Source organism: Vigna radiata, chromosome 6 (assembly GCF_000741045.1).
Source record: "Vigna radiata var. radiata cultivar VC1973A chromosome 6, Vradiata_ver6, whole genome shotgun sequence".
Lineage (NCBI taxonomy): Eukaryota > Viridiplantae > Streptophyta > Magnoliopsida > Fabales > Fabaceae > Vigna > Vigna radiata.
Window position 1 is genome coordinate 35,753,326 of NC_028356.1, and position 23,223 is coordinate 35,776,548.

Sequence of the window (23,223 nt, forward strand, 5' to 3'; positions counted from 1 at the left end):
TCACTATTCACTATTCACTATTCACTATTCACTACTCACTACTACAAAATTTTTCTCCAAATATTCATACCATAAAATGCAATCATCACGTAAATCAGACAATTGTACATAATATTAGCATAAAATGCTTTCTATTACATCGTAACTACCATTATTTTTAAGGGTCTTACAACTGCTACCGGTGTCGGAGACATTGTCGGCGACAGCCATCGTCGCCGCTGACGATGGGTTCTCCTATTACTCTATCCTCTGTTTTTGATCGGGTTGGTATCTCGCTCTGATAGATACGCTGATGTTTTGTGACAAAAAAATGTAGAGGAATGTTGGGGTTTGCGATCAAAGGTGTGAGGATTTTTTACTTACATTCCTCTTTGCAGGTTTAGGTAGAACAAAAAATGATGAAAAAAATGATGGAGTGCGACTGTGTGATAGTTGAGGGAAACACACCACAGTGGCTATCAATGGTTCAAAGAGAAGTTGAGGATTGGGGGAAATGGTTGATGGGTACTCCAAAAAGAGGAATGTGAAATGGGAAAAAAGATAAGGTATTTTCCAAAACTAAAAGAATGTGACATGGTGAGCTAATGCCTCCTGAAGATAAAATGGTTTGATTATTTAGCCTTCTTCTGCAGGAGAAGTATTTTATATTATTTTATTTATTTCATTATTGATATATTAATTTTGTTTGAGATAAAAGTGTTGGATAACAATGTTTTAATTTCTTTGTTGAAATTCTGATAGTTGAACTACCCTTCCATTTGTTGTGGTTTGTATTAAACATTGTCATACAGTTTGCAGCTTGTCTTTATCTTTTATTCTGAGCCAATGTATGGTGATAAAATGGCATATTTGTTTGCTTTTTTTTTTTCAGCCAAAGAAAACAAATCCTAAGGAACTGAATTCATATTTGAAGGATAGTGGAAGTGGTTACCCAGAAGAAAAGGATGGAGCTAAAGTTGGTGCTGACCAACTTCTATCTTCTTCCCTTATTGGGGATGGAAGAGCAAGTTGGAGACTCAAAGCCTTAAAGCGTTCACAAGAACAAACAGCTCGAGAAGGATGAAGAAGAAGAACCACTATCACCCTCAGATTTCCCCAATTCTTTTACCTTTACCTTTACTTAAAGCATTTGTTTTTTTTTAATTTTAATACTAAACAAATAATTTAAGTTCACATCATAAAGTGGTTATGTGCCACGGGCTTGAAAAATGACACTTTTCCTATCAGCAAACACGATTTTTAACTTCGTCTAGAGAAGTTAATAGAATGGACTTAATTACTCTAATTTTTCAAAATCAAAGATCAAATTGATCATTTCAAAAATATAAGGACCTACTTGAAAAAAATCAGCAAAAATAAAAACCACCGAATCTATTTAACTTTTTTTTTTCTCAACTACACATTCGTTAAAAGATTATAGAAATATATCAGAACTTTTAGTTTACATTATTTTTAATAAATTATACGAAAACATCTTCTCTTTTCTTTAAAATTAAATTAAATTTCCTCTCTCCTCTTCCATGGTATATTCTTTTAAGAGCTTTTACTCGTATTAATAAGAATGTGTTTAAGATAATTGCAAAAGTTAAACTGTTTTAATAACTGATTATATGTATATTCAACCCTTATCAAAACCAGTTTTGTTTGTATAATCATATTATATTATACATTCAGTTGCTGAAAACATATTATAATTAGAATTAGATAATTAAATTTGTTTATATACCAAATAAAATGCAGTTTTTACATGAAAACTATGAAATGCATATATAGTTATTTACTCGTATTAATAATGAACATGGGTAATTTGAAAAATACCATTTTAGGGGATAAAATAAGGTTTCCAAAAATAATCAAACAACTTATCTTGAATGAAAAGGAAAATGGAACTTTTTAGAAATATATGCAATTGATTTGGAAATAGAGATAAAACTAAATTTAAAATTTAGTAAATATAACACATAACCTAAAACAATAAACTCTTAATTAAATGTGTATGTTATATACAAGAATATTTAACAATCAATTATTCTTTATTGGTGAGGTTAACAATATTAGGTGAAATTTGTCTATATTCATCATTATATAAGTTAAGAAAAGATACAAATTCTAGGTTATTTTTCAGTGACTTGTGATTTGTGGGATTCCATGTAAAATTCATGACATATTTATAAGGATAATACTAATAGACTAATATTAACTAAAGATTTATAATAAAGTTTATTTTATTACTAATAGTAAAGTTAAGACTCGTACTAATTAGAAATAGGGTGATTCTAACTAATTTATAATAAGATTTATTTTAATTAACAATGATAATATAATTAAATTATAGTTAATTTAATTTATAATTTGCAAAGTAGAATGTTAAAAACATTGAGAGATAATATAATAAGAATTCAAATTTTTTTCAAAATATATTTAAAAATAAAAATAAAAACACATTAAACCATTTTATGTTAAAAATATAATAACAATTAAACTTTAATTTGCATTAAAATATTTTATGCAATAATTTATTTCTTTTCACCTTCTTTTACGAACATAAAAACAAAAAACAAAAAAACCACTCGTTTTCTCTTTATTTCTTTCACTCCAAAGAATATATCTTTTACACCTTTTTCTCTTCTATTTCTATATATTCTTTACCCCTAATTCCTGAAAAGTCAAAATTAAAGCAAATTACTTTTATAACAACTTCTTAATAATCCGAAAGCTGAAAAATACATATAATTATTATCTGAATGTCTTATTTTTTATATTATTCTCTTGGTTGGGACCAAAAACTATTATTTAAGAAGTTGAAAGTTTTTTTTTCCTTAATTAATTTTCTTTTTAATGCAAACAGAAGTTTGACTTTTAAAAGATAAATCAAGAAATAAATATACGTATTTATTCATTTTGTATTGACAATGGATATTTCGTAATTTGAAAATATCTTTTTAGAGTTTATTTATTTTAATAAATAGATTATCTTTTTTAAATAAGTAAAATAATTTGCATAAATTTAAGCCGAAGTATACATGTGCATAACTTATGCGTTAAATAGCTTTTTCCCCTATAAATAGCTCGAATGTGCTCCAAATAATTTAGTAATTTTGTTTTCTCACTTAAGAATTCAATGAATATAATATTTCTCTTATATTCTTAAAGGTTTCTTTAAGATTATTTGAAAAGATTGAATCGACAAGAAAATGAAAATTGATTTTTGTTTTTTTAATTTGATTTGCAACGCCATATCATTCTATGTAATATTACTATTAAAGTATAATATATATATATATATATATATATATATATATATATAGTTAATACTTATTTAAATAAATTATGCTTATTCATCTATACAAATGTGTTTTATAAAAGCATGCTTCTGACTAAATATCATTACTTTATTTTTTTTATAACATAATTCAATTCAAATAAATCACAAAACTAGTTTGGAGAAAACTTGGTAAAATTGAAAAATAGCAAAAACATAATTCAGAATTAGACAATAAAAAGCGCAAAACATAAGATTTTTTTTGGGAAAAACTGTGATTGATTTTTCTAGTATTTTCATTTTATTTTATTTATTATAAACATGGTTTTGTTATTAGTGATATACAATGTTGTATACTACTGAAATTTAGATTTAAACACTATGGTATAGGTAATTTGGGATGCATTTCAATTGTTAAGAACTTATTGTTGGTATAGGTAATTTGGGATGCATTTCAATTTAAACACTACAGTGTTTTATTGTTGGTTCATAAGCAAATATGATTACACTAAGATCTCTTAATCCATATTCTTCATTGATTTTTTTTTTGTTTTGCCATTAACTTTCATACTTGTAAGATCTAACAAAGTAGCTTCTTTCAACAAAAGTAATACTACCAGTTTTAGCTTCATAGTTTTTTCCACATTGGTGTAAAACTTGTTCTGAAGGCACTAGTCTAAGAGTCGAGGTAAAGGATTTCAGCTTGTCTTGAGGCTCTCCTACACCGCAACAGTTGTCTCATCAGTTCTGTTCCGATGTTTGAAACAGGAATCACAGTCATCCTTTCCAACATAGGACAGTGTAGAAGTAGAAACCTGATAAAATCCAGTTCAGGTTCGATACCAGATATGCCATCTATCTTCACTTTTCTCATATGCATTTCTGGACAAGAAAAAAACACATCTTCCCAACGATAGTTTTGCGTTATCATAAGAGTCTGCTCCTCCTGTCGAGCCTGCATGCCATCACAATTCACAATTGCAACCATTTCAGAAACACCCAAATGTCCAACATTGAACTGATTTGAAAATTCTAGAGCTTAATAACTTCACTGAAAAAATGAATCAGTATGTGGGACAGCAAAACAGTAAGCAAAGATCAGTCACAACAACTTACAAGGAGTACTTACCAATATTTCTAGTTCTTGTAGATTAGGGGAGCTTCTTAGGAGGCAAAGAGCAGCTGAGATTTCCTTCAAATCATTTAAGTTTATTCGTATAGAAAGATAACTTAGATCAATGCACGGTCTTGGAAGAGTTAATGGCACAACCCCCACTGCCAAATACTAGCAGAAGCAAGAAACAGATGAATGGATCACAAATCAGTGTTTGTGGGAGAAAAACCAGTAATTGAGCTTTTTTATATTCTAATTAAAGATTGAAATGATCAAGAATTTGACATTATTCACACAACTAGAATAATTGTTTAGGAAAAGTGATGTTATGAGCATTGTACCTTTAAAAAATAGCTCTGAATCTCTAGCCTTTGCAGGTTCGGAAGATTAACAAAAAATTTGAGCAAATTGCTATAGTTTCCACGAAATCTACTTTGATTGATTTCAAAGTTCACATATAAACCAATTGATACCACAGCTAATTGGAAAGTACTCTCAAAGCTAATATCTTCAAATTTACCCCCAATGTCAAAAAACAGGAGATGCGGTGTATCAATATTAAGATGAGTGAAACCATCAAAGTTCATCAATGTCAACCGTTCAAGCATTGGACAGCCGGATATCAAATTTTCAAAAGCATCCTGAGCCAAGGTAACGTGTTGCAGATCAAGACTCTTTAAGTTCTTGAAGCCTTTAAATGTAGATGGAGGTTTAAGCCAACAATTAAACAATTCTAAATGAGTCAAACTTTGACAACAAAATAAACAGGAGTGTATCTTATACCGCTGTCCTTTCCAGATTTCCAGCACAAACTCTTTAACAGCCTTTCTGGATACATGAAGCGTCCAACGATCAATATCAATCACACCAAGGAGATCACGATGGGAGAGTTTGAACTTGTTAATTGGCCCGGAATGAAGTAGCAGAACATGATCAACAGTTCTCAAAAACTTGTTCTTTACAATCATATGGTCCTGAGCAGCCACACAGACAAATTGGTTATCGAACACAAGATTCGGTAGCGTGGCCCATCTGTACCTCCATTTGCTAGATAAAACACTTGTTCTCACTGCTTCCTTAATTGACAAATGTGACAAAATTTGGTCTATTACATGACCCGGTAAGTAACTGATTCTGTCTAGGTCCATATCTNTTAGGCAAGGAAACTCAGATGGCGCTCTTCCCTACATTGAAATCAAATATAAAAACAGAACACTTCAATTGACTANATTACCATCACACTTATAAATTCAGGCCTAGGAACAACCATAAAATAAAAAGCAAAAATGTAACACCATTAATATGCTAATGTTGCTACATTGTACAANGAGAGCATGATAACTATTAATCATTTAAAATTTNGATTACATNAAATAATGTACATATTCATGAGTCCCAAAACCAGCTAGGAACTCAAGAAATCCCACCAAACTCTCCTATGAATGACATGCAATGACCATAAAAGGCACAACCATCCTTCCTCAATTGGATGATCAGCAACCCCTCAAGCTCAAGTTTGGAAGCCAAGCCTGAAATCGCAGGCACTTATTCTGTCTGTCAATCCATAATCCATAAACAAAAAAAAAATTCAAATTGCAAAAATTCCCAATTGCAAGCAGGAAACTTATTTTTCCTGAAGAATGCCTAACCAAACAAGCAAAGAAATCACTGATTACACTCAAAACACAAAAAAATACAATTCGAAATTAAGAAGACTCTCTGAGAGTTACCATGTCAAGCTACGAAGTAATTCCAGGTAAGGAACACAATCCGGAAAGTGAATGCTGCAACAAACAACACCAGAAGAAAACTTCAATTTAATAATCAGAGTACCAAAAACCAAACAGTGAAAAAGGGGTTCGGAAAATGTAACAGAATTAGAATGATTGAGAAGCACTCACAGTGAAAAAACTGTGATCGAATATAGACAAGGCTTACATTTTGGAATGAAGATACATTGTATATACTGAATATACTGTGATTACATTCATACTCTTTCAAACCTAATCGGGTTGAAGACGAGATTTCAGGATCCATTTTTGTAGAAATAGAAATATAGGCCCATCTTAACATTCTTTTGGGGAATTTCTTCCTGCACCCCCATGTTTTCTTCATGCACCCAATAGTTATAGTGAAATGATTTAGTTATCCTTATTAAAGAATTTGCTGTATTTGAAAATTGTATTATGAAGATCACAATTATGTACAAACTTATAATTTATTTTCATTTTAAATTGTTTTCCAAATTTGTATCACATATTGTATAATTTGAGATGTAAATTTACATTATGGATTATATAATTTGAAATGCAATTTATATTTTAGATTTTCTTTTAAATTTTGTATTATGAATTCTTTTATTTGAAATGTAATTTTATATTACAAATTACATGATTTAATAATTTGCATTATAAATTTTATTCCAAATTTACATTATAAATTACATAATTTGTAATGTATATTTGCATTACAAATTGTATTAGGATATAATTTACATTTTGGATTGTCTTTCAAACTTTTATTATATATTTGATGAAATTGGTAAATGAGGGTGGAGAAATTAAACCTCACCATTTTTCATCAAATCTTTTTTTATTTCCCTATTTCTTCACATAATCAATCTTCTTTAATTAAAAATTCTTTTTCAAGTTATGTGAAATGATTATGTGGAATGGTATGAAAAGAAAACCAGCTTTGTAAGACTTACTTTGTAACATGTAGTTGGTAAAGAAAATAGAAGATGCCTATAATTTTTTATTGACTTTTTGAGGATTATTAGTGTATGATTATCTAAAGAGCAAAACCAAAGAATGAAAGAGGTAGGAGATATATATTGAAAAAGAGTGGAAACAATTTTGGGTGCTCCCTTTTATGACATTCCAACACGTATTAGTTAGGCAAAGTTACTTGACGTAATTTGCATGGATAATGTCTATCAAATGGTCCTTTTCATCTTTGTTTTTTTCCTCAATCCTCTGTGTAATTTCCCAACTATCCCTAACCTAATTCGTGAGAAAAACAACACCACACACATTTCGAAATTTTCAAATGGTTGACAATTTCTAGAATACTTCAGAACTCAGTGCTTTTTGGCTCTTATATATAAATGGTCCAAACAATAATAGCAAGTCAATAATTTATGATAATCTCTCCATCTCCTTCTTTGAAGTGTGTTCTTCTATTCAAAATCAGTTTTCGTGTCTAGAAATTAATTCCAGTGTTTGATTTTTGCCAATCACGTAACCATGGGGAACCAACTTTGCAAAGGGTATCTCTCTCTCTCTCTATATATATATATATGATCTATCATGTTTATGGATGAACTCAGTTAGATTACTGTTTCCTTTTTCACTTTCTTTGTTCAATTCTCACCAATTTTGGTGCTTTTTTGTGTACAATTTACAGAAGAAAATCAAGAACCAAGAGAAGGCCAATGGGTTTCATCCATAACCAAGCTTCACCCTCTCACACAGGAATTAGAACTGTGGGTGTTGAGAAAGTTTGTAACTTTTCCACTGATTCTGATCTCTGCATTTCCATGGCCACTTGGAACATGAATGGCCAGGTACAATACGACCTTATAAATTCATAGTATTTGTACATGAAATGTCCACATACCAAATATCAAATGTTCATAGTAATTTGTAAGCTTTATGGAAAACCTTTTCAGAATATCTCAGAAGTTCATTCATCCCAAAGTTTTTCATTTAATAGTGATTTCTTCTTTAGTAGAAAATTTCATGACTTTATTATTCTGCGTCGTGTTCATGTAAGTTTTTTCATTTTCTTTGAATAGGTTAGGTTTGAAGATTTAGCAGAAATGGTTGGTAGCAATCGTGAGTTTGATCTTCTGGCTGTTGGGTTGCAAGAGGCTCCTCCATGTCCGCGAAACAAAGTTGCAACTATGCTTTCAGCAGCTCTGGATGAAAGTCATACGTAAGAAAATATACTGAATTTACAAAACTTTTTGAATTTGTCTTTTGCTTGTTTTGTTCTAATCCTAAGATTGAAAATCAATTAAATGTTTATCAAATCTTGGTACTTTGAAGTAGATTTAGTAGAAAATTAACATTCTAAAATGTTTTATAAAATAATCTGCCAAGCATATATTCCTATATTTGTGTGTGAACTTATTGAAATTTTCTACCTTTTGCCTTCATTCTTTTTGAGATGAAGCCTGATAGGTAAAGTTATGATGCAATCTTTGCAGTTGTACTTGTTTGGGCCAAAGGATGGAAGATCATTCATCAATGGTGAGATTTTATGCCAAAAAGTTTCTTAGGGTTAATGGTATAACTTAGTTGAAAAAATAATGATACTTTTTTTGCACAACATTTAAATATTATTTACGTGTCATTCTGTGATTGTTTATTATGGTATTTATGGTTATTATTATTGATTCTGAAATAATTTTAAACCAATCACAGAATGACACGTAGACAATATTTAAATGTTGTTAAAAAAATATTGTCTAAGTTTCATTATCCTAGTTAAAACCCCACTAAATGTGATAATTAATTTCATTTAAATTTTACATCAGAATTGAAGGTAGACAAACAATCTTTTGGAGGCTGTGGAGGAATAATTGGAAGAAAGAAAGGAGCTGTAGCAATTCGCATAAACTACAAAGGCATTAGAATGGTGTTCATCTCCTGCCACCTCGCAGGTAAATTATATTAACACTGAAAAATTTAATAAAAGTCAATGCTAATGAGTAAAAAATTAATATTAATTAATATAGTATGAGATTTATGCATATATATTAGTGTGGATTTTTTGAAAACTAACTTTATGTGTAGAGTTAATTGAGTTAACGTTAATTCATCATTACTTTTTAATTAAAGTACTTTAGTATCAATTATGTCAACACATATTTAAATTAATTTTAAATTTTTAACAAAAGAAAATATAAATAAAAATAAAGAAGATAAGTATGAATGCCTGAGTTTAAGGGAATGATGAAATGATTGTAAAAAAAAAATTGTATGTAGATAAAGGAAATGGATGTAAAATAAAAAAATAGCCATACATGAAAGAAATGAATAGGAAAAAAATTATGAATGAGAATATATACCACAAATTCGTATTATATAAATTAACATCAACTTAATCAAACTTAACTTAAATAAATATTATATTAACATTATATTTATCTTTGCTAATTTAAGTAAAATTATATTTAATTGATGTTAGTTTAATACTAATTTATATATATATATATATATATATATATATATATATATATATATATATATATTTAAAAAAAAGTTAAAATAATTAACATTATCTTAAAATTGGTTAACTCATCTCCACTAAGGTGCAACATTGAGCCAATTTTGTTAATATAAACTAAATTAATAATACAAATATTTATTTATTAATTTTTTTTAAAATAATTAACATCAATTTAAAATTGACTTAAATTATTCAAAAAAGAAACAATTTTATTTCTGCCTCTTTTTTTTTTTAAGTTAACTTTTAGACGATGTTAGAGTAAAAATAAACTCACTCTACGAATATTATATATAAACCGACGTTAATATATAAAAGCTAATTTAATATTTCTTTTCGTAAAATACGATTTTCTAAGTTAGATACTTACTAATGATCAAGGTATCGTTATACATTCTCAAGACAAATTGATAAAGGAATATTGAACACTAAATATTTTTAATTACTCAAAAAGCTTCTTCTTTTTCATAAAAAAAATACTTAATTTTTTCTTTCATACATCATTATAATAAGTGTTAATTATAGGACTATCCATAGTTCTAAGTAGCAGGTGCAGGTCCCATCAATTACAAAACCTAATTTTCAGCATAGAAAAGAATTTTAGCTGAAAAACATTCTCTCCATATATTTCACTATTTTTCCAACCTTTTATAGAATAAAATAATATTTTTTGACAAACCTCGTATTATCTTTTTTTTATTCTTTACTTTATTTTTATTTTTAAATACAAAACTTGATATTTTTATGATATTTTATTCTTATACTATTTGTCAAATGAATATAAACTATTACTCTTATACAATCTATGGAAACTGTACATTAAAACCTAATAATTCATTACTCAATTATAAAATAAAATAAAAAATAAATTAAAAATTACATTTACCTACATTTTAGGTTTTTAACATAAAATTAAATCTTATTTTTTTCAGCTCATGAACACAATGTGGAAGAAAGAAATTCACAATGCAGACACATATCACACAGGCTATTTTCCAAGTTCTGGAACCCTTATTCAAGACCCTCTCACATTACTATCTGGTTAGGAGATCTGAATTATAGGCTTCAAGGAATTAATACATACCCTGCAAGAACTTTGATACACCAAGATCTTCATAGGGTTCGTTCGTTCAACTTTTCAATTTTTTTTTTATTTTTTTTTTATTTTCAAAAACTAATAACATATTAATTCCTTTTTTTTCTTTCTATTTCAGCGTTTGCATAACAAGGACCAGCTTCTGCAAGAAGCAAGTCGAGGGCAAATTTTCAACGGCTTTTGTGAGGGAACGTTGACTTTCAAACCAACCTATAAGTACAACAAAGGAAGTAGCAACTATGATACAAGTCACAAGGTATCACACTTTTCAATTATCCTCATTAATACGTTAATTTCATGTCATTCATTATTTATATATTTATATATAAATGTGGTATATCTTACATGCTACGTTATTTCTAAAGTCAAATAAGAGAACTACACGGAAATTTTTAAGATTTTATTCGTGTGTTCATGCAAGCTTTTGAGAGATATTCATCGAACAAAAGAATTATTGTTTAATTATACATCGATAATGTTTGTAGTGTTTTCTAAATCTTTCTTTGGTTGCAAGAAAAAAAATAGAAATAGATTACAAGGGAATGAAATGAAATTTAAATTTACTTATTAATATGGATATTAAAACTTATATATATATATATATATATATATATATATATATATATATATATATATATATATATATATATATATATATATATATATATATATATATATATATTAAGAAGGTTTACCTTTTATTATTTATATTGGGTCACCATAAATATCTATCGAGTACATGAAATGTATGCATGTAAGTGAGTCATATTATTGGTGTAGATTAAGTTTCTTCGTGGTACCTATCAACCTATACGTGTATATACGAGTGGTTGAAAATACGTATGAGCAATTACGTGATGTATTATTTGTCTCAGGTACGAGTGCCAGCATGGACAGATCGTATATTGTACAAGATAGAAGATGAAAATAGGATGGAAGCAAGTCTGCATTCATACGAGTCGATTGATAAAATATACGGTTCTGACCATAAACCAGTAAAGGCACATCTCTGCTTAAGACTTCGTCAAATTCCAACAAAAACCTAGTCATTGTCAAACAAAACACTAGAATCATTCTTTCTTTCGTATTTAATTCTTATATGCAACTGCATCCTTCATCCACAAATGTTTATTACATATATAATCATTTGTAATTCCATACACTGCTTTAAATCATTAATGTATTATGAAATTGCATTAATGTTTTTTTGGTTGAAATTGTTTGAGAGTCGGTCATTCTTTTTCCATCTGTTTTTGTTCGATTATCCAATCTTCTTTTTGAAGTGTCTTTTATAGGTCAACAATCCATCAGAATGGATTGCGTTCTCAGAAAAAATTAGACGATCCAAAAAAGTAAAAGAAAAAAGAACGATCAATCCTCAAACAAATTCAACGAAAACAAATGTTTTTATTATACACTAACATTATTTAATTTTTATTTTTAATCAATATAAATCTTTGATACATTCATTAATTTATATATATATATATATATATATATATATATATATATATATATATATATATATTTCAAATATATAATCAACATCAATAAATTATTTGATAATAAATTATACAAAAAATCTAAAATCTATTAAATTGTGTTAAAATTAATTCTAAAATTATGTTAAATTTTTTTATTAAATTTAATTCAATCTCACAAAATCAATTTAAACTAAATTTATTTTCATATATCACTTATAGAATTCCAACTATGCTTTATAAAAAAAAAAACATTGTATATAATTTCATAAAACTTTCATAAATTGTTGTAAAATACTATATGTAAGTTAAAAAAAGAAAAACTCAGAAATTGTTAGGTTTATTTATTCTTAAAGTTTTAGTCGGTCAAATATATATATAAAAGAAGAAATAGAAAGAAAAGTGTGAATTTGTAGGTTTGTGGATATAGAAATGGAGCATATGTGGACACATAAGTCTTTTTCTGGTCGGTTATTGAGCTTTGACTGTTCTGTGATATGTTTTTGATTGGTTGAGCAATTACCACCAAAAGCCACCGATGTTGAAATTGACCTATCATACCACACAATTTATTTCTATTTCATTTATATCTTCTGGAATTTTTTAATCTTCAAGTAAATTTAATATTACTATTGTGTCTTATATAGTGTCATATATAAATAAAAATAAATAATAATATTTAAAAAAATTTCCTTGATCAACTTCTCTTATCTTTAACCGTTGGTGCATGGATAGTGACAAACGAGGATTTAACATTATTCACAAAGGGTTAGACATTGGGCTATTTATATAAAAAAAAAATCTTAAGATATAATAAACCAATGAATTTAATATTTATGATAATAAGATAAAAAAACAAATCTTAAGATATAATAAACCAATGAATTTAAGATTTTTACCCAAACATTATAATATTTTCTTGTTTATAAAAAATATTGTTAATATTAAACAATAACATGACTTAAGAGATATTATACACATTATACATAATACATAGATTTCACTTCCTAAAAAGATATTTAAAAAAATGGGAACAATTAAGTTAGTTAAAATATCGAAACATGTAATTATTTAAATTCTTATATTTCAAACAATTTTTTACTCAAAATTGTTTTTTTGCATGAAAAGTAAAAACTCACGTATAAGAAATTATACTATGAAAATAATATTTTATTTAGGATGACAACTTCGAAAAATCCAACTTTTTTCTGTTTTTACATTTGGTTTATTTTGTATAAAAAATGCAAATTAACTTTCTTGACTAGTCACGTATATTTTGGTCCATGGTATATTAATTGTTATCACTCTCAAATGGATAACAACGAATTAAGTCAAACACTATATGTTATTCGACCAAAAAAAATTCATTAATTACTTATTCTATTACCTAATATCTGTTTAAAAAAATATTTATGAATATTTTAAAACTAACAAATCTAAATAAATACTTGCAAATATTAGAAAAAACATATTTTATAAAAAAATTTAAAATAAAATCTAAACAAAATAAAAAAGTATATAATATAAATTAAATTTCAAATAACAAATAACTATATATAAAGATAATATAATATTCACATTCGATGTATTTATAAATGGATTAGTAATTTACCAACTATATATCATCGATTTTATCCAACAGATATATGTGCCAATACATATATTTTTGTTATCTTTACACCCAAAGAAGTTAAAAGAAAATTATTAATTTGTTTAGTTAGTATATTTTTTTTCTCTAAACTATTATATAAATTTGTGTTTCATCATAGCCTATATTATTTAATCTTGAACTTTATGAAAGTAATGTATTTAATCCCTGAACGTTGTGTTTATTGAAAAATTGTTTTACTTAACTTTGATAAAATATAAAAACTAAATACTTTAATTTAGAAACGAAACGTAATTTAAAACAAAAAGTATTTACTTTATTATTTTTCTTTGAAAGAAAAAAAAACTCAGAGCAGAATACAATATAAAAATATCTTAATCTTCTTTTCCATTTATTTCATAGTATTTTATTCTTATTATATTTGACTTAATGTTTTATCATTTATTAAAATTTAATGATCCTTATAAAATAATTTGAAAATTTTCCTCATTTATTTCTCATTATCATATGCAAAAAAATTATAAAAAAAATTGGGAGCTCCTGGCTACTCCAACCTAAACAATTAATCCATTAAATATATATAATATTAACTCTTATTACTTAATTAAAAATGCCTAAGTAACAAAACTTCCTCAATACACCCAATAATCCAATTGAGCTCCAAAATCCAAAGTACCAATTTTTATTACAACCATATATCTTCTTAACAATCACATAACAAAATTTTATAGATTTAAAATTTTAGAATACAATAAGAAAATATACAATTTTTATTTATATATTTTTAATTTTTTAGAATAAATAAGAAAATATATATTTTTATCATATATACTTTACACTTATAACACTTGTCAAAATTATATAAATGGTTTAAATCCAACGGTGAGGAAACCAACTACCAGTAAACTGTGTAATTTTACGTAACCGTCTTTCTTTCACTATTATAATTAAAAAATTATTCACTTAAAATACACGAGATAAAATAGTCACGTCATTAAATCTATATATAACATGTAACAAAAGGTACAAACAACATTAATTACATTGTCAAATCAACCCAACATATTACCTATGTCTCATTAACATATGTCTTAAATTAATATTTATTTGAATATGAATTAATGTTAAAAATAATTAAATTAATGGTATATTAATTTGGGTATCTAATTTATATTTTTTAAGCAGAACAAAATTATCTATACTGATTTATACAAAAGAAGATTTTTTTTTGACATTTTTTTTTCGATTTTATCTTTTAAATTTAAATTATCTGTACCTATATCTATTCATATTTATATACAAGGGATTTGGTTTCTTGTGTATATTTTTTTTTTCAATTTTATCTTTTAAGTAATTATTATTTTAAATTAAAACAACTATATTATCATTTTTGTTTTTTAAATAAACATTGATTTAAATTTAAGTATTTTTTAAATTAAAATAACTGTTTACTATTTTATCTTTTTAAGAACTATATTTTTCAATTCAAATAATTATTTATAATAAAAAATATATTTAATTACAAAAATATAGAAATTATTTATTTTTATAATAACTCTTATTAAAAATTATTTTATAGTTTGATAAAATTTTACTAGAATAAAGAAAAATATTAAACACACTGTTTTTCCACTAATTAAAGATAGAAAAATGTTCATGAAAAGATATAACATAATTTTTTAGGTTTGAAATATAAATATTCATGATTTTTGTCCACTAAAAAAATCTCAAAATCCATTCTTTGGAATTCAAGGGTTTATTTAGATGATTAACGAAATCAACGAATGTAAACTTGATCTAAAAGTAATCCCCGCATCCGCATGAATCCCGTGTGCGTGTGCGCCAGGGAATCTTTTCCCTCTCTTTCTACCAAACCAACCGCGCACTCTACTCAACGCATGAATCCCCACAACAACGCAATCAACGATAAACACTAATTAATTAATTAATAGATTAATTAAATAAAACGAATTAACTAATTAAAATCAAACAAAAACAATAAAACTCTGTTCTTCATCGTCCTTCTCTTCTCTTTATTCCATCATAAAGAAAAATCTTTTGCCTTTGTTTTTTGTTTGTGCCTTTTTTCTTCACCTTTGGGGTCTCCTTGAGGAGAAGGGAAGAAGAAGAAGAAGAAGAAGGTGGACCCCACCACGCGCACAAGCAAACACGAAACACATTCACACCAATTTCAAACCCATCTTCTTCTTTATTTTCCTTGATCCTTCCTCATCATAAGGGTTTATCACTTTTTTGTTAATTACTTCAAATTATTTTTCTTTCTCGATTTTTTCTTCAGCCCCCAAAAACGCTTCCACGTTTCTTTCTTCTAATTTGACTTTCAAATCGTCTGCGTGCGTGCGCTTCCACTTTCTTCTCCTTTCAATCCTTCAATCAATCCTTGCGAATGTCAATCATCTACACTCTTCGCCTTCCAACTCGTTTTTGAATCGTTCCACTTTTTCCTGCCAGCTTCTTTCCCTTAACAAGCACCCAAAAAAGCAGAGTTTTTTTTGTCTTCTTTCGACAGAAAAGAGCCATATTGTTGTAATTACATACCTGGTGATTTATTAGATCATCACACACTTGTTTTCTTCAATTCAGTCTTGATTCTTCCGCCATTTGTTAAAAGGTGAATCCACGCACACTTGAAATTCGGGGTTTTGCAGCTGGCAGTTATTATGATTGTTTTTTTTATGTATTTAGCTTTTTTTTTTTTATATATATATATAATTTGGTCTTGTTTTGCAATATGCGCAGGAATTTTTTTTCTTGTTCTTCGTATGAAGTTGTAGTGATTCTTTTTTGAGTGAGTGGATGGGTTGGCTTAGCAGAATTTTCAAAGGGTCTGAGCAGAAGATTTCGGAGGGGCATTATAGTAAAGAGGATGCTGGTTATTATTTGCCATCGACTTCGGGGGTAACAACAAATGTCAGCATTCTAACATTCTAATTAACGAAAGGTTTTGGAAGTTACTGTTTTGTCCTCCTTACAGGAATGAGAGTTTGTTTGGATTGCAGGATGTTTGGAACCAGAACGAGAATGAGGATATAGATCGTGCTATTGCACTGTCGCTGGTGGAAGAGAGCGAGCGAACACACAATGTAAATGGTGAGTGATTTCAGCTCCTGAGACATCATTGAGTATTCTTGATTTGGTGCTGAACGAACCAAGTGTTTGCCAGTGCATTTGTTTGATGTTTACTTTCTAAGGAACAGTTTGCTGTGGACTAATGCAATTTTGCCAAGTGCCAAATTTGGAATCCCCGTGCTGCTATATTTCTAGTTTTTTATAGTGTTTTTTCCGTTGCCCCCCTTTGTCATCATTTTGTTGCTGTGCGAATTTTTATATGAAATCTGTGATCAGGTCTTTTGGTAAATGAAAAAAGTACTTGCTTTCTGTTCAATGTGTTGTTTAAATGTGATTGTAAATGTGGATGCCACGCTTGCTTTTCTTTGAACGCATTGTATGCAGTTTGGTGTTTTAAATTGTGGCTTAGCTTAGTGGTAGCTTCACTTTCGATAATGTACTAATTTAATTATGTACCAATTACTACTGCGTTGAAGATTGACTAATTTTGCACCTTTTTGTTTTTGTATCTATCTTTTTAGATATATATTACACTTATAGTAACTTTATTTTTGTGTAGATAATATTTTCTAATGTGTATTTCCTTATTATAAAATATATTACCGTTTCACATAAAAAGCCTCTGTCTGTTCTGTAGACAACAGATCACAATTAGAAGAAGATGAACAACTTGCCAGAGCTTTAGAAGAAAGTCTAAACGTGGAGTCTCCTCCCAGATATGGAAATGAAAATGCGTATCAACCAATTCAGTATTTCCCCATGGGGTCCAGGTACGAGTTAGATGTTGGATAATAGCAATGTACGAAGTTGGTATCATAATTGAGCACTTCTTTTGTTTGATTACTTCGATTCATATTTTAAAAGAATCATCTTCACTTGTCTCTATTCACTATTTGCCGTAGGGTCACAAGTTCTGGTTCTATAAATTCTCACCTTGACATATACTGCCACTGCTTGATTGGAATTCTCTATTTTGACACATATTTATCCCTTAGTTGGTGATCAAGAGATTTTTCTTGTAATTTCAGTTATTTGTGCTGGTCCTTTTGAAATACTTACTAACTGATATTGGTATGACTAATTAGTCTTTTATTACTAATATTTTTGGTAAGAGGGGTTTATCTAACTGGGTTTGGTGATAGTCTGCATACCTTGATCTCATCCTTTTTCTCCTCCTTAAATAAATACCTTGTACAAAACGTATCATAAAGATGCATTAGTTTAGTGAAACTGCTGCATTTGGACTAATTTACAGCCAAATATTAATATTATAATATATATGACTAGACTCCATATTATTATGGTATGAATTAGCACCAAATATCCGCAAGTACCTATGAAGTCCACTTGCAAAGAAGTGATATGGTTATCTGTTAGGTGTTAGGAACACATTCTTTTGAACACTCTCACTGATTGAAATTTATTTAAAATCACAAAATTGGTGTGTTTCAGAACTTATTTAATGGCTCGCACTTGATTTTGTATTTTCAGTAAATTTTAACCAATAAGAAAGATTGTGTAAGAGAGTGTTTTCTTACCTATAGACCATCATGCTCAATTATAAAGGAGAAAACATCTATCCCAGTATCATCCCGTTTATTTTCAGTTGTTGAAATTATTCTCTTCTTTCAATTTCCTATACCTTCATAATATCAATAATGTTATGCAGATAACTAAAGTTGTGTAGTTATTTACATAATAGGATTTGTGCTGGCTGCTATACTGAGATTGGTTATGGTCGATATCTTAATTGCTTGAACGCATTCTGGCATCCTGAATGCTTCCGCTGCCGAGCTTGCAACCTACCAATCTCTGATTATGAGGTGCTAAAATTTCCATTTACCTGCCACATTACTTGTTTTCTATATTTTCATAAATGGTTTTCATTCTTGACTTACAGTTTTGTTTTTGCTTATTATTATTGCAGTTCTCCACATCTGGGAATTACCCTTACCATAAATCATGTTATAAGGAAAGCTACCACCCGAAATGTGATGTCTGCAAGCACTTTGTAAGTATTTTGAACAAGCTTTAGTAAAAAATGCACTCAGTACCCCTTAGATTTACTTACATGACATGCACACCATTGCTATTTTTGACCTATCACTTGTTAGTTGTTACCCCAATAACACCCCTTAGCTAACGTTGATTAAAAAATCCAATTCTCCTATGCTGTCCACACCCATGTTCTTTTTTATCCTTTCACTGTGAACACAACTCCCTTACACAGCATCACTTTCTCACATCTTCTTTTCACTCAGCATCACCTATCTGCATACACATGTTCGTGTACACCTTCATGCCCACAAGCAAGATACTAAAGTTCTGGCTGTAAACTTCTTATAGGAATAACAACAACAATACATGTTTTGTGGATCAGCATCTAAAGACTAAACAACACCAAATCATTTGACCAAACCATTCTCAAATTTGTATCAACCATTACCCCATCAGACTTTCAACCACTCAATCACAAAAGCCCCAACCATGTCCAACTTCTTTTACTGTGAACCAGTCCCTGTACCCATGACTATCTATCAGTATATCTGCCAAATGGTTCTTACTCTCCCTGCTGAAACCACAAAATTGCCCATCACCCACAATGTCTCCTTTGGTCTCAGTTTAACAACACCTCTCCTTTCAGTGACTGCCATCACCTCAAGGACTTGTCCCAACATCTCATCCCCCATTTCATGCCCTGAACCAAAATAGGTGCACAGGATTCTCACTGGTGCCCAGTTCCCAAACCAGCCTTTTACAAAAACTTCGACATAGCTAATACAAGCATAGATTTTCACCATGTTCAACCATTGTGGCAATGACATTCTTACTGCACAACCCCTGGATTGACCATTGTTGATTCGATCACCTTGTTCATCCAAACTTGTAGACATTGTTTGAGCCATTCATGATTTTATTAGTTTGATTTTCTTGTTAGAAATAAAAATGACTTTCTTGTAAGTTTTTACCTTTACTTTGGCCTCATATCTCATTGCCTGTTGCTGTTGATTTTTGGTAATATATATTTTCACAGATTCCAACAAATCCTGCTGGTCTTATTGAATATAGGGCACATCCATTCTGGGTCCAGAAATATTGCCCTTCTCATGAACATGACTGTACTCCACGATGTTGCAGTTGTGAGCGAATGGAGGTTAGTATGAATGGATTATATTTATCTGATAGAAGCTTGCCTGGGGAGAAGTGGATGAACTTCTATGGTGCAAAGTAAAAAGAGTGTACTGAAATTTTTCTCTTTTCATTTTCAGTCGCATGAGGCAGGATATATTGCGCTTAAGGATGGCCGGAAGCTCTGTTTAGAGTGTCTGGATTCTGCTATCATGGATACAAATGAATGCCAACCCCTTTATGCTGATATACAAAAATTTTATGAAAGCCTAAATATGAAACTGGATCAGCAAATTCCACTACTATTGGTTGAAAGACAAGCACTGAATGAAGCAAGAGAGGGAGATAAGAATGTAAGAGAAAATGCATTGTAATCTGTGTGCAGTAAATATAGTAACATGATTTAACTATAACGACATTCCTTTATCCGACATACTTGGAACTATTTTTTGGATGTTTGGCACTATCTACACAACTCATTAAAAGGAAAATACTGCCTTTTGCTATTGCTATTGATGGCTTTGCAAATTCTATCTGACTGAGGTTTTTCTCCTGTGATATGTTAACTTCATACTCTGTCAAATAATTCAGCCCGACATGTGTGATGTTGAAAATTGAAGAGCAAACGAAACAAAATAAGTATATTCATATTTTAAGTTTAATGCTTGGTCTGTCGAATAATTCAACCTGACATGCATGATATAGAAAATTGAAGAGAAAAAGGAAACAAAAAGAAATATATTCATATTTGGAAGTCTAATTTTTGTAATAAATAATACTGTCCAAGTCAAAATTCTTTCAACTATGAATCTTTAATTCATTCTTAGTTCGTGATTAAAACAGTGCTTTTCCATTTCATCTTGGGCAGGGACATTATCACATGCCGGAAACCAGAGGGCTCTGCCTCTCAGAGGAGCTCAGCACTGTAAGATTTCGTGTTATTTTTTCTTTGGTGAAATTGATTGATTTTTATGGTTAGATGATAGAATTTCTTTAGAACGAACCATTAACAATCTATGGTACATTGCATGTAAACTTTATCAGTTCTCAAGACGACCAAGATTTGGGGCAGGAAATGGAGCAATGGACATAAGAGCACAGCCATACAGGATGGCTCCACATTGTGATGTGACAGCTATTCTCATTTTATATGGTCTTCCAAGGTAATGATCTGGTGTTTTTGCTTTTACAAGTTGTAACTTGGCGACAAACTAAATGCGTATGAGCAGATAAATAATTTAAAAAGAATCAAACCCAGAAAAGAAGAAAATTTCCCAAGGATTAACACAACTGTCAGCAAAAGATCCATATGTAATATTTTTCTAGTTGCAGAGACCCAATTGCAATTTCGGTGCCTTTGTCATTTTTGAATTTAGTCCCCCTATTTTGTTTTATGAATTTGATTCTCTTAGTATTTTGATTGTGCAATTTTGGCACTGCACTAAGACTGACAGTGGCACAGAGCAATAGTGAAGGATCAAACTCAGGAAAAAAAAAAATTGGGGAGGCAAATTTGGTAAATGGGGATAGTAGATAGACCAAAAGTTCAATCAAGCCTTGTATGTTAGACAAAAGCAATGTATTTTACCTGGGCTTTTTTCTAACATGGCTAAATAAAAATGAAAGAATGTAAAAGATGCAAATTGTAACATTCTTCTCCCTTGGCATCCATGGGTTTAGCTGATGTGAATTCTCTCCTGTTTCAAGTAAAAATCCGTGTGTTAATTTCAGAATTAGAAAAGGAAGTTAACTGAAAAAGTAATATCTGCAGCCAAGCAACCGTTGCCTTGTTTTTATTAGTTATATAACATTTCTCCTATGCATGCAAGATTCTTTGGGTTTTTGCTCTGTGTCCCGACTTTTAGAATAATAGATCTTCTGAGGGAAAATCCCACTCCCTTCCCCTTCCTTTGGCTACAACTTTGGTTTCCTCTGTTGATATCATTTACACATGAATGCTATTTTTGACAGATTGCTCACTGGATCGATCCTAGCCCATGAGATGATGCATGCCTGGCTTCGACTAAAAGGTACTATTTTATTGTAGAGAATTTATTTCATTAGGATTTATCCATTAAGTTGTTGCAATTAGGATGTATTTGTTTTGGTTACGACATGTAAACTGTTTTTCATTTTAACAGTTAAGATTAATCACCTAGCATTGAACCAATGTTATTCCGTTGGGGTTGTCTCTCAAATTTATGCTATAATCTGTGTTTATGAAGGTTATCGGACTCTAAGTCAAGATGTTGAAGAAGGTATCTGTCAGGTTTTGGCTCATATGTGGTTGGAGTCTGAACTAAGCTCTGCATCAGGCAGCAACTTTGTATCAGCTTCATCCTCATCTGCATCACACACATCTAAAAAGGGTAAAAGACCTCAGTTTGAGAGGAAGCTAGGGGAGTTCTTCAAACACCAGATTGAATCAGACATTTCCCCTGTTTATGGAGATGGGTTTAGGGCAGGTCAAAAAGCAGTGCGTAAATATGGTCTACAAAGGACCCTTCACCACATCAGGATGACGGGGACTTTTCCATATTAAGTACAGAGATACTCCATTAACAGATTGTTTTTTCATTCTTTCTTCATATAAAGCCTGGCCTGTTATTAGAAACCAAGGTCAAGGTGTGCTTTAGGCATTAGCTTCAACGAGTTGATGATTTTTTGTACTTGTAATTATTGATGCTGTTGCGGTATATTCATTACATTCACATTTTTTTTCTAATTTATTACACTGCTACTTTTTGGCACTGACTCCTAACCTCTGCTATCTCCGAAAACTAACAATAAAGAACACTTTCCTCATAATACCTATATTCAGTTAATAAGAAATCAGGGGCCACCATGGAAAGGAATAACGATTGGTAAAAACAGATGCTAAAGGACTAAGTAATGTCTGTTTAAATGAATCAATCTAAAATTTTACGTGAAATACGTATAATATATTCAAATTAATTGCAAAGGTAATGGAATTCTAAATTGCATCCCAGCTAGCCAAAGTATATTTTCACATCTCCATGCTGAGACTATTGTTGAAGCTAAGAGGAAATATTTTGTATTTTGTCCATATAACTTACATATATTTTCAATAACCTAGAGACTACCTGTACCATGGTTGGCCTCTCTTCTGGTTGTTGAATCAAGCAGGTTAGACCTAATTTAATTAGCTGGAGAGCACACACTTTCTCATTGTTTCCAGTGAAGCTAGGA

At 29.6% G+C, this 23,223-nt stretch overlaps 4 protein-coding genes across 9 annotated transcripts in view; 2 read left to right on the plus strand and 2 right to left on the minus strand.

Annotated features, from left to right (window-relative positions):
* Positions 1-3,714: 3,714 nt before the first annotated feature.
* Positions 3,715-6,391, minus strand: LOC106763841 (F-box/FBD/LRR-repeat protein At1g13570). Of its 6 annotated transcripts, none has more exons than XM_022782568.1 (6): positions 6,278-6,391; positions 6,107-6,160; positions 5,745-5,905; positions 4,718-5,560; positions 4,392-4,547; positions 3,715-4,217 (listed from the first exon to the last, which is right to left on the minus strand). In XM_022782568.1, the coding sequence occupies exons 4-6, from the start codon at positions 5,522-5,524 to the stop codon at positions 3,939-3,941; spliced, it is 1,242 nt and encodes a 413-aa protein (XP_022638289.1). In that variant the 5' UTR covers positions 5,525-5,560; positions 5,745-5,905; positions 6,107-6,160; positions 6,278-6,391; the 3' UTR covers positions 3,715-3,938. The 6 variants fall into 6 exon arrangements, with proteins under 6 accessions (XP_022638289.1, XP_014503489.1, XP_014503488.1 ...); XM_014648003.2 differs by having other exon boundaries at positions 5,759-5,930; XM_014648002.2 differs by having other exon boundaries at positions 5,745-5,930.
* Positions 6,392-7,416: 1,025 nt separating this feature from the next.
* Positions 7,417-11,926, plus strand: LOC106764534 (polyphosphatidylinositol phosphatase INP52). The gene is made up of 8 exons (XM_014648806.2): positions 7,417-7,644; positions 7,782-7,941; positions 8,173-8,312; positions 8,553-8,629; positions 8,917-9,042; positions 10,541-10,728; positions 10,823-10,960; positions 11,580-11,926. The coding sequence occupies exons 1-8, from the start codon at positions 7,622-7,624 to the stop codon at positions 11,748-11,750; spliced, it is 1,023 nt and encodes a 340-aa protein (XP_014504292.1). The 5' UTR covers positions 7,417-7,621; the 3' UTR covers positions 11,751-11,926.
* Positions 11,927-15,817: 3,891 nt separating this feature from the next.
* LOC106765139 (protein DA1) lies at positions 15,818-22,767 on the plus strand. The gene is made up of 12 exons (XM_014649646.2): positions 15,818-16,426; positions 16,555-16,725; positions 16,815-16,905; positions 17,522-17,654; positions 18,587-18,707; positions 18,812-18,895; positions 19,919-20,038; positions 20,154-20,366; positions 20,882-20,938; positions 21,058-21,176; positions 21,985-22,043; positions 22,239-22,767. The coding sequence occupies exons 2-12, from the start codon at positions 16,612-16,614 to the stop codon at positions 22,553-22,555; spliced, it is 1,428 nt and encodes a 475-aa protein (XP_014505132.1). The 5' UTR covers positions 15,818-16,426; positions 16,555-16,611; the 3' UTR covers positions 22,556-22,767.
* Positions 22,768-23,051: 284 nt separating this feature from the next.
* LOC106763778 (lysM domain receptor-like kinase 4) overlaps positions 23,052-23,223 on the minus strand; it is a 15,473-nt gene continuing 15,301 nt past the window's right edge. The window contains exon 2 of the mRNA XM_014647934.2: positions 23,052-23,172. Within this exon, the coding sequence (XP_014503420.2) occupies positions 23,052-23,172 (121 nt within the window). The remainder of the gene's footprint in view (positions 23,173-23,223) is intronic.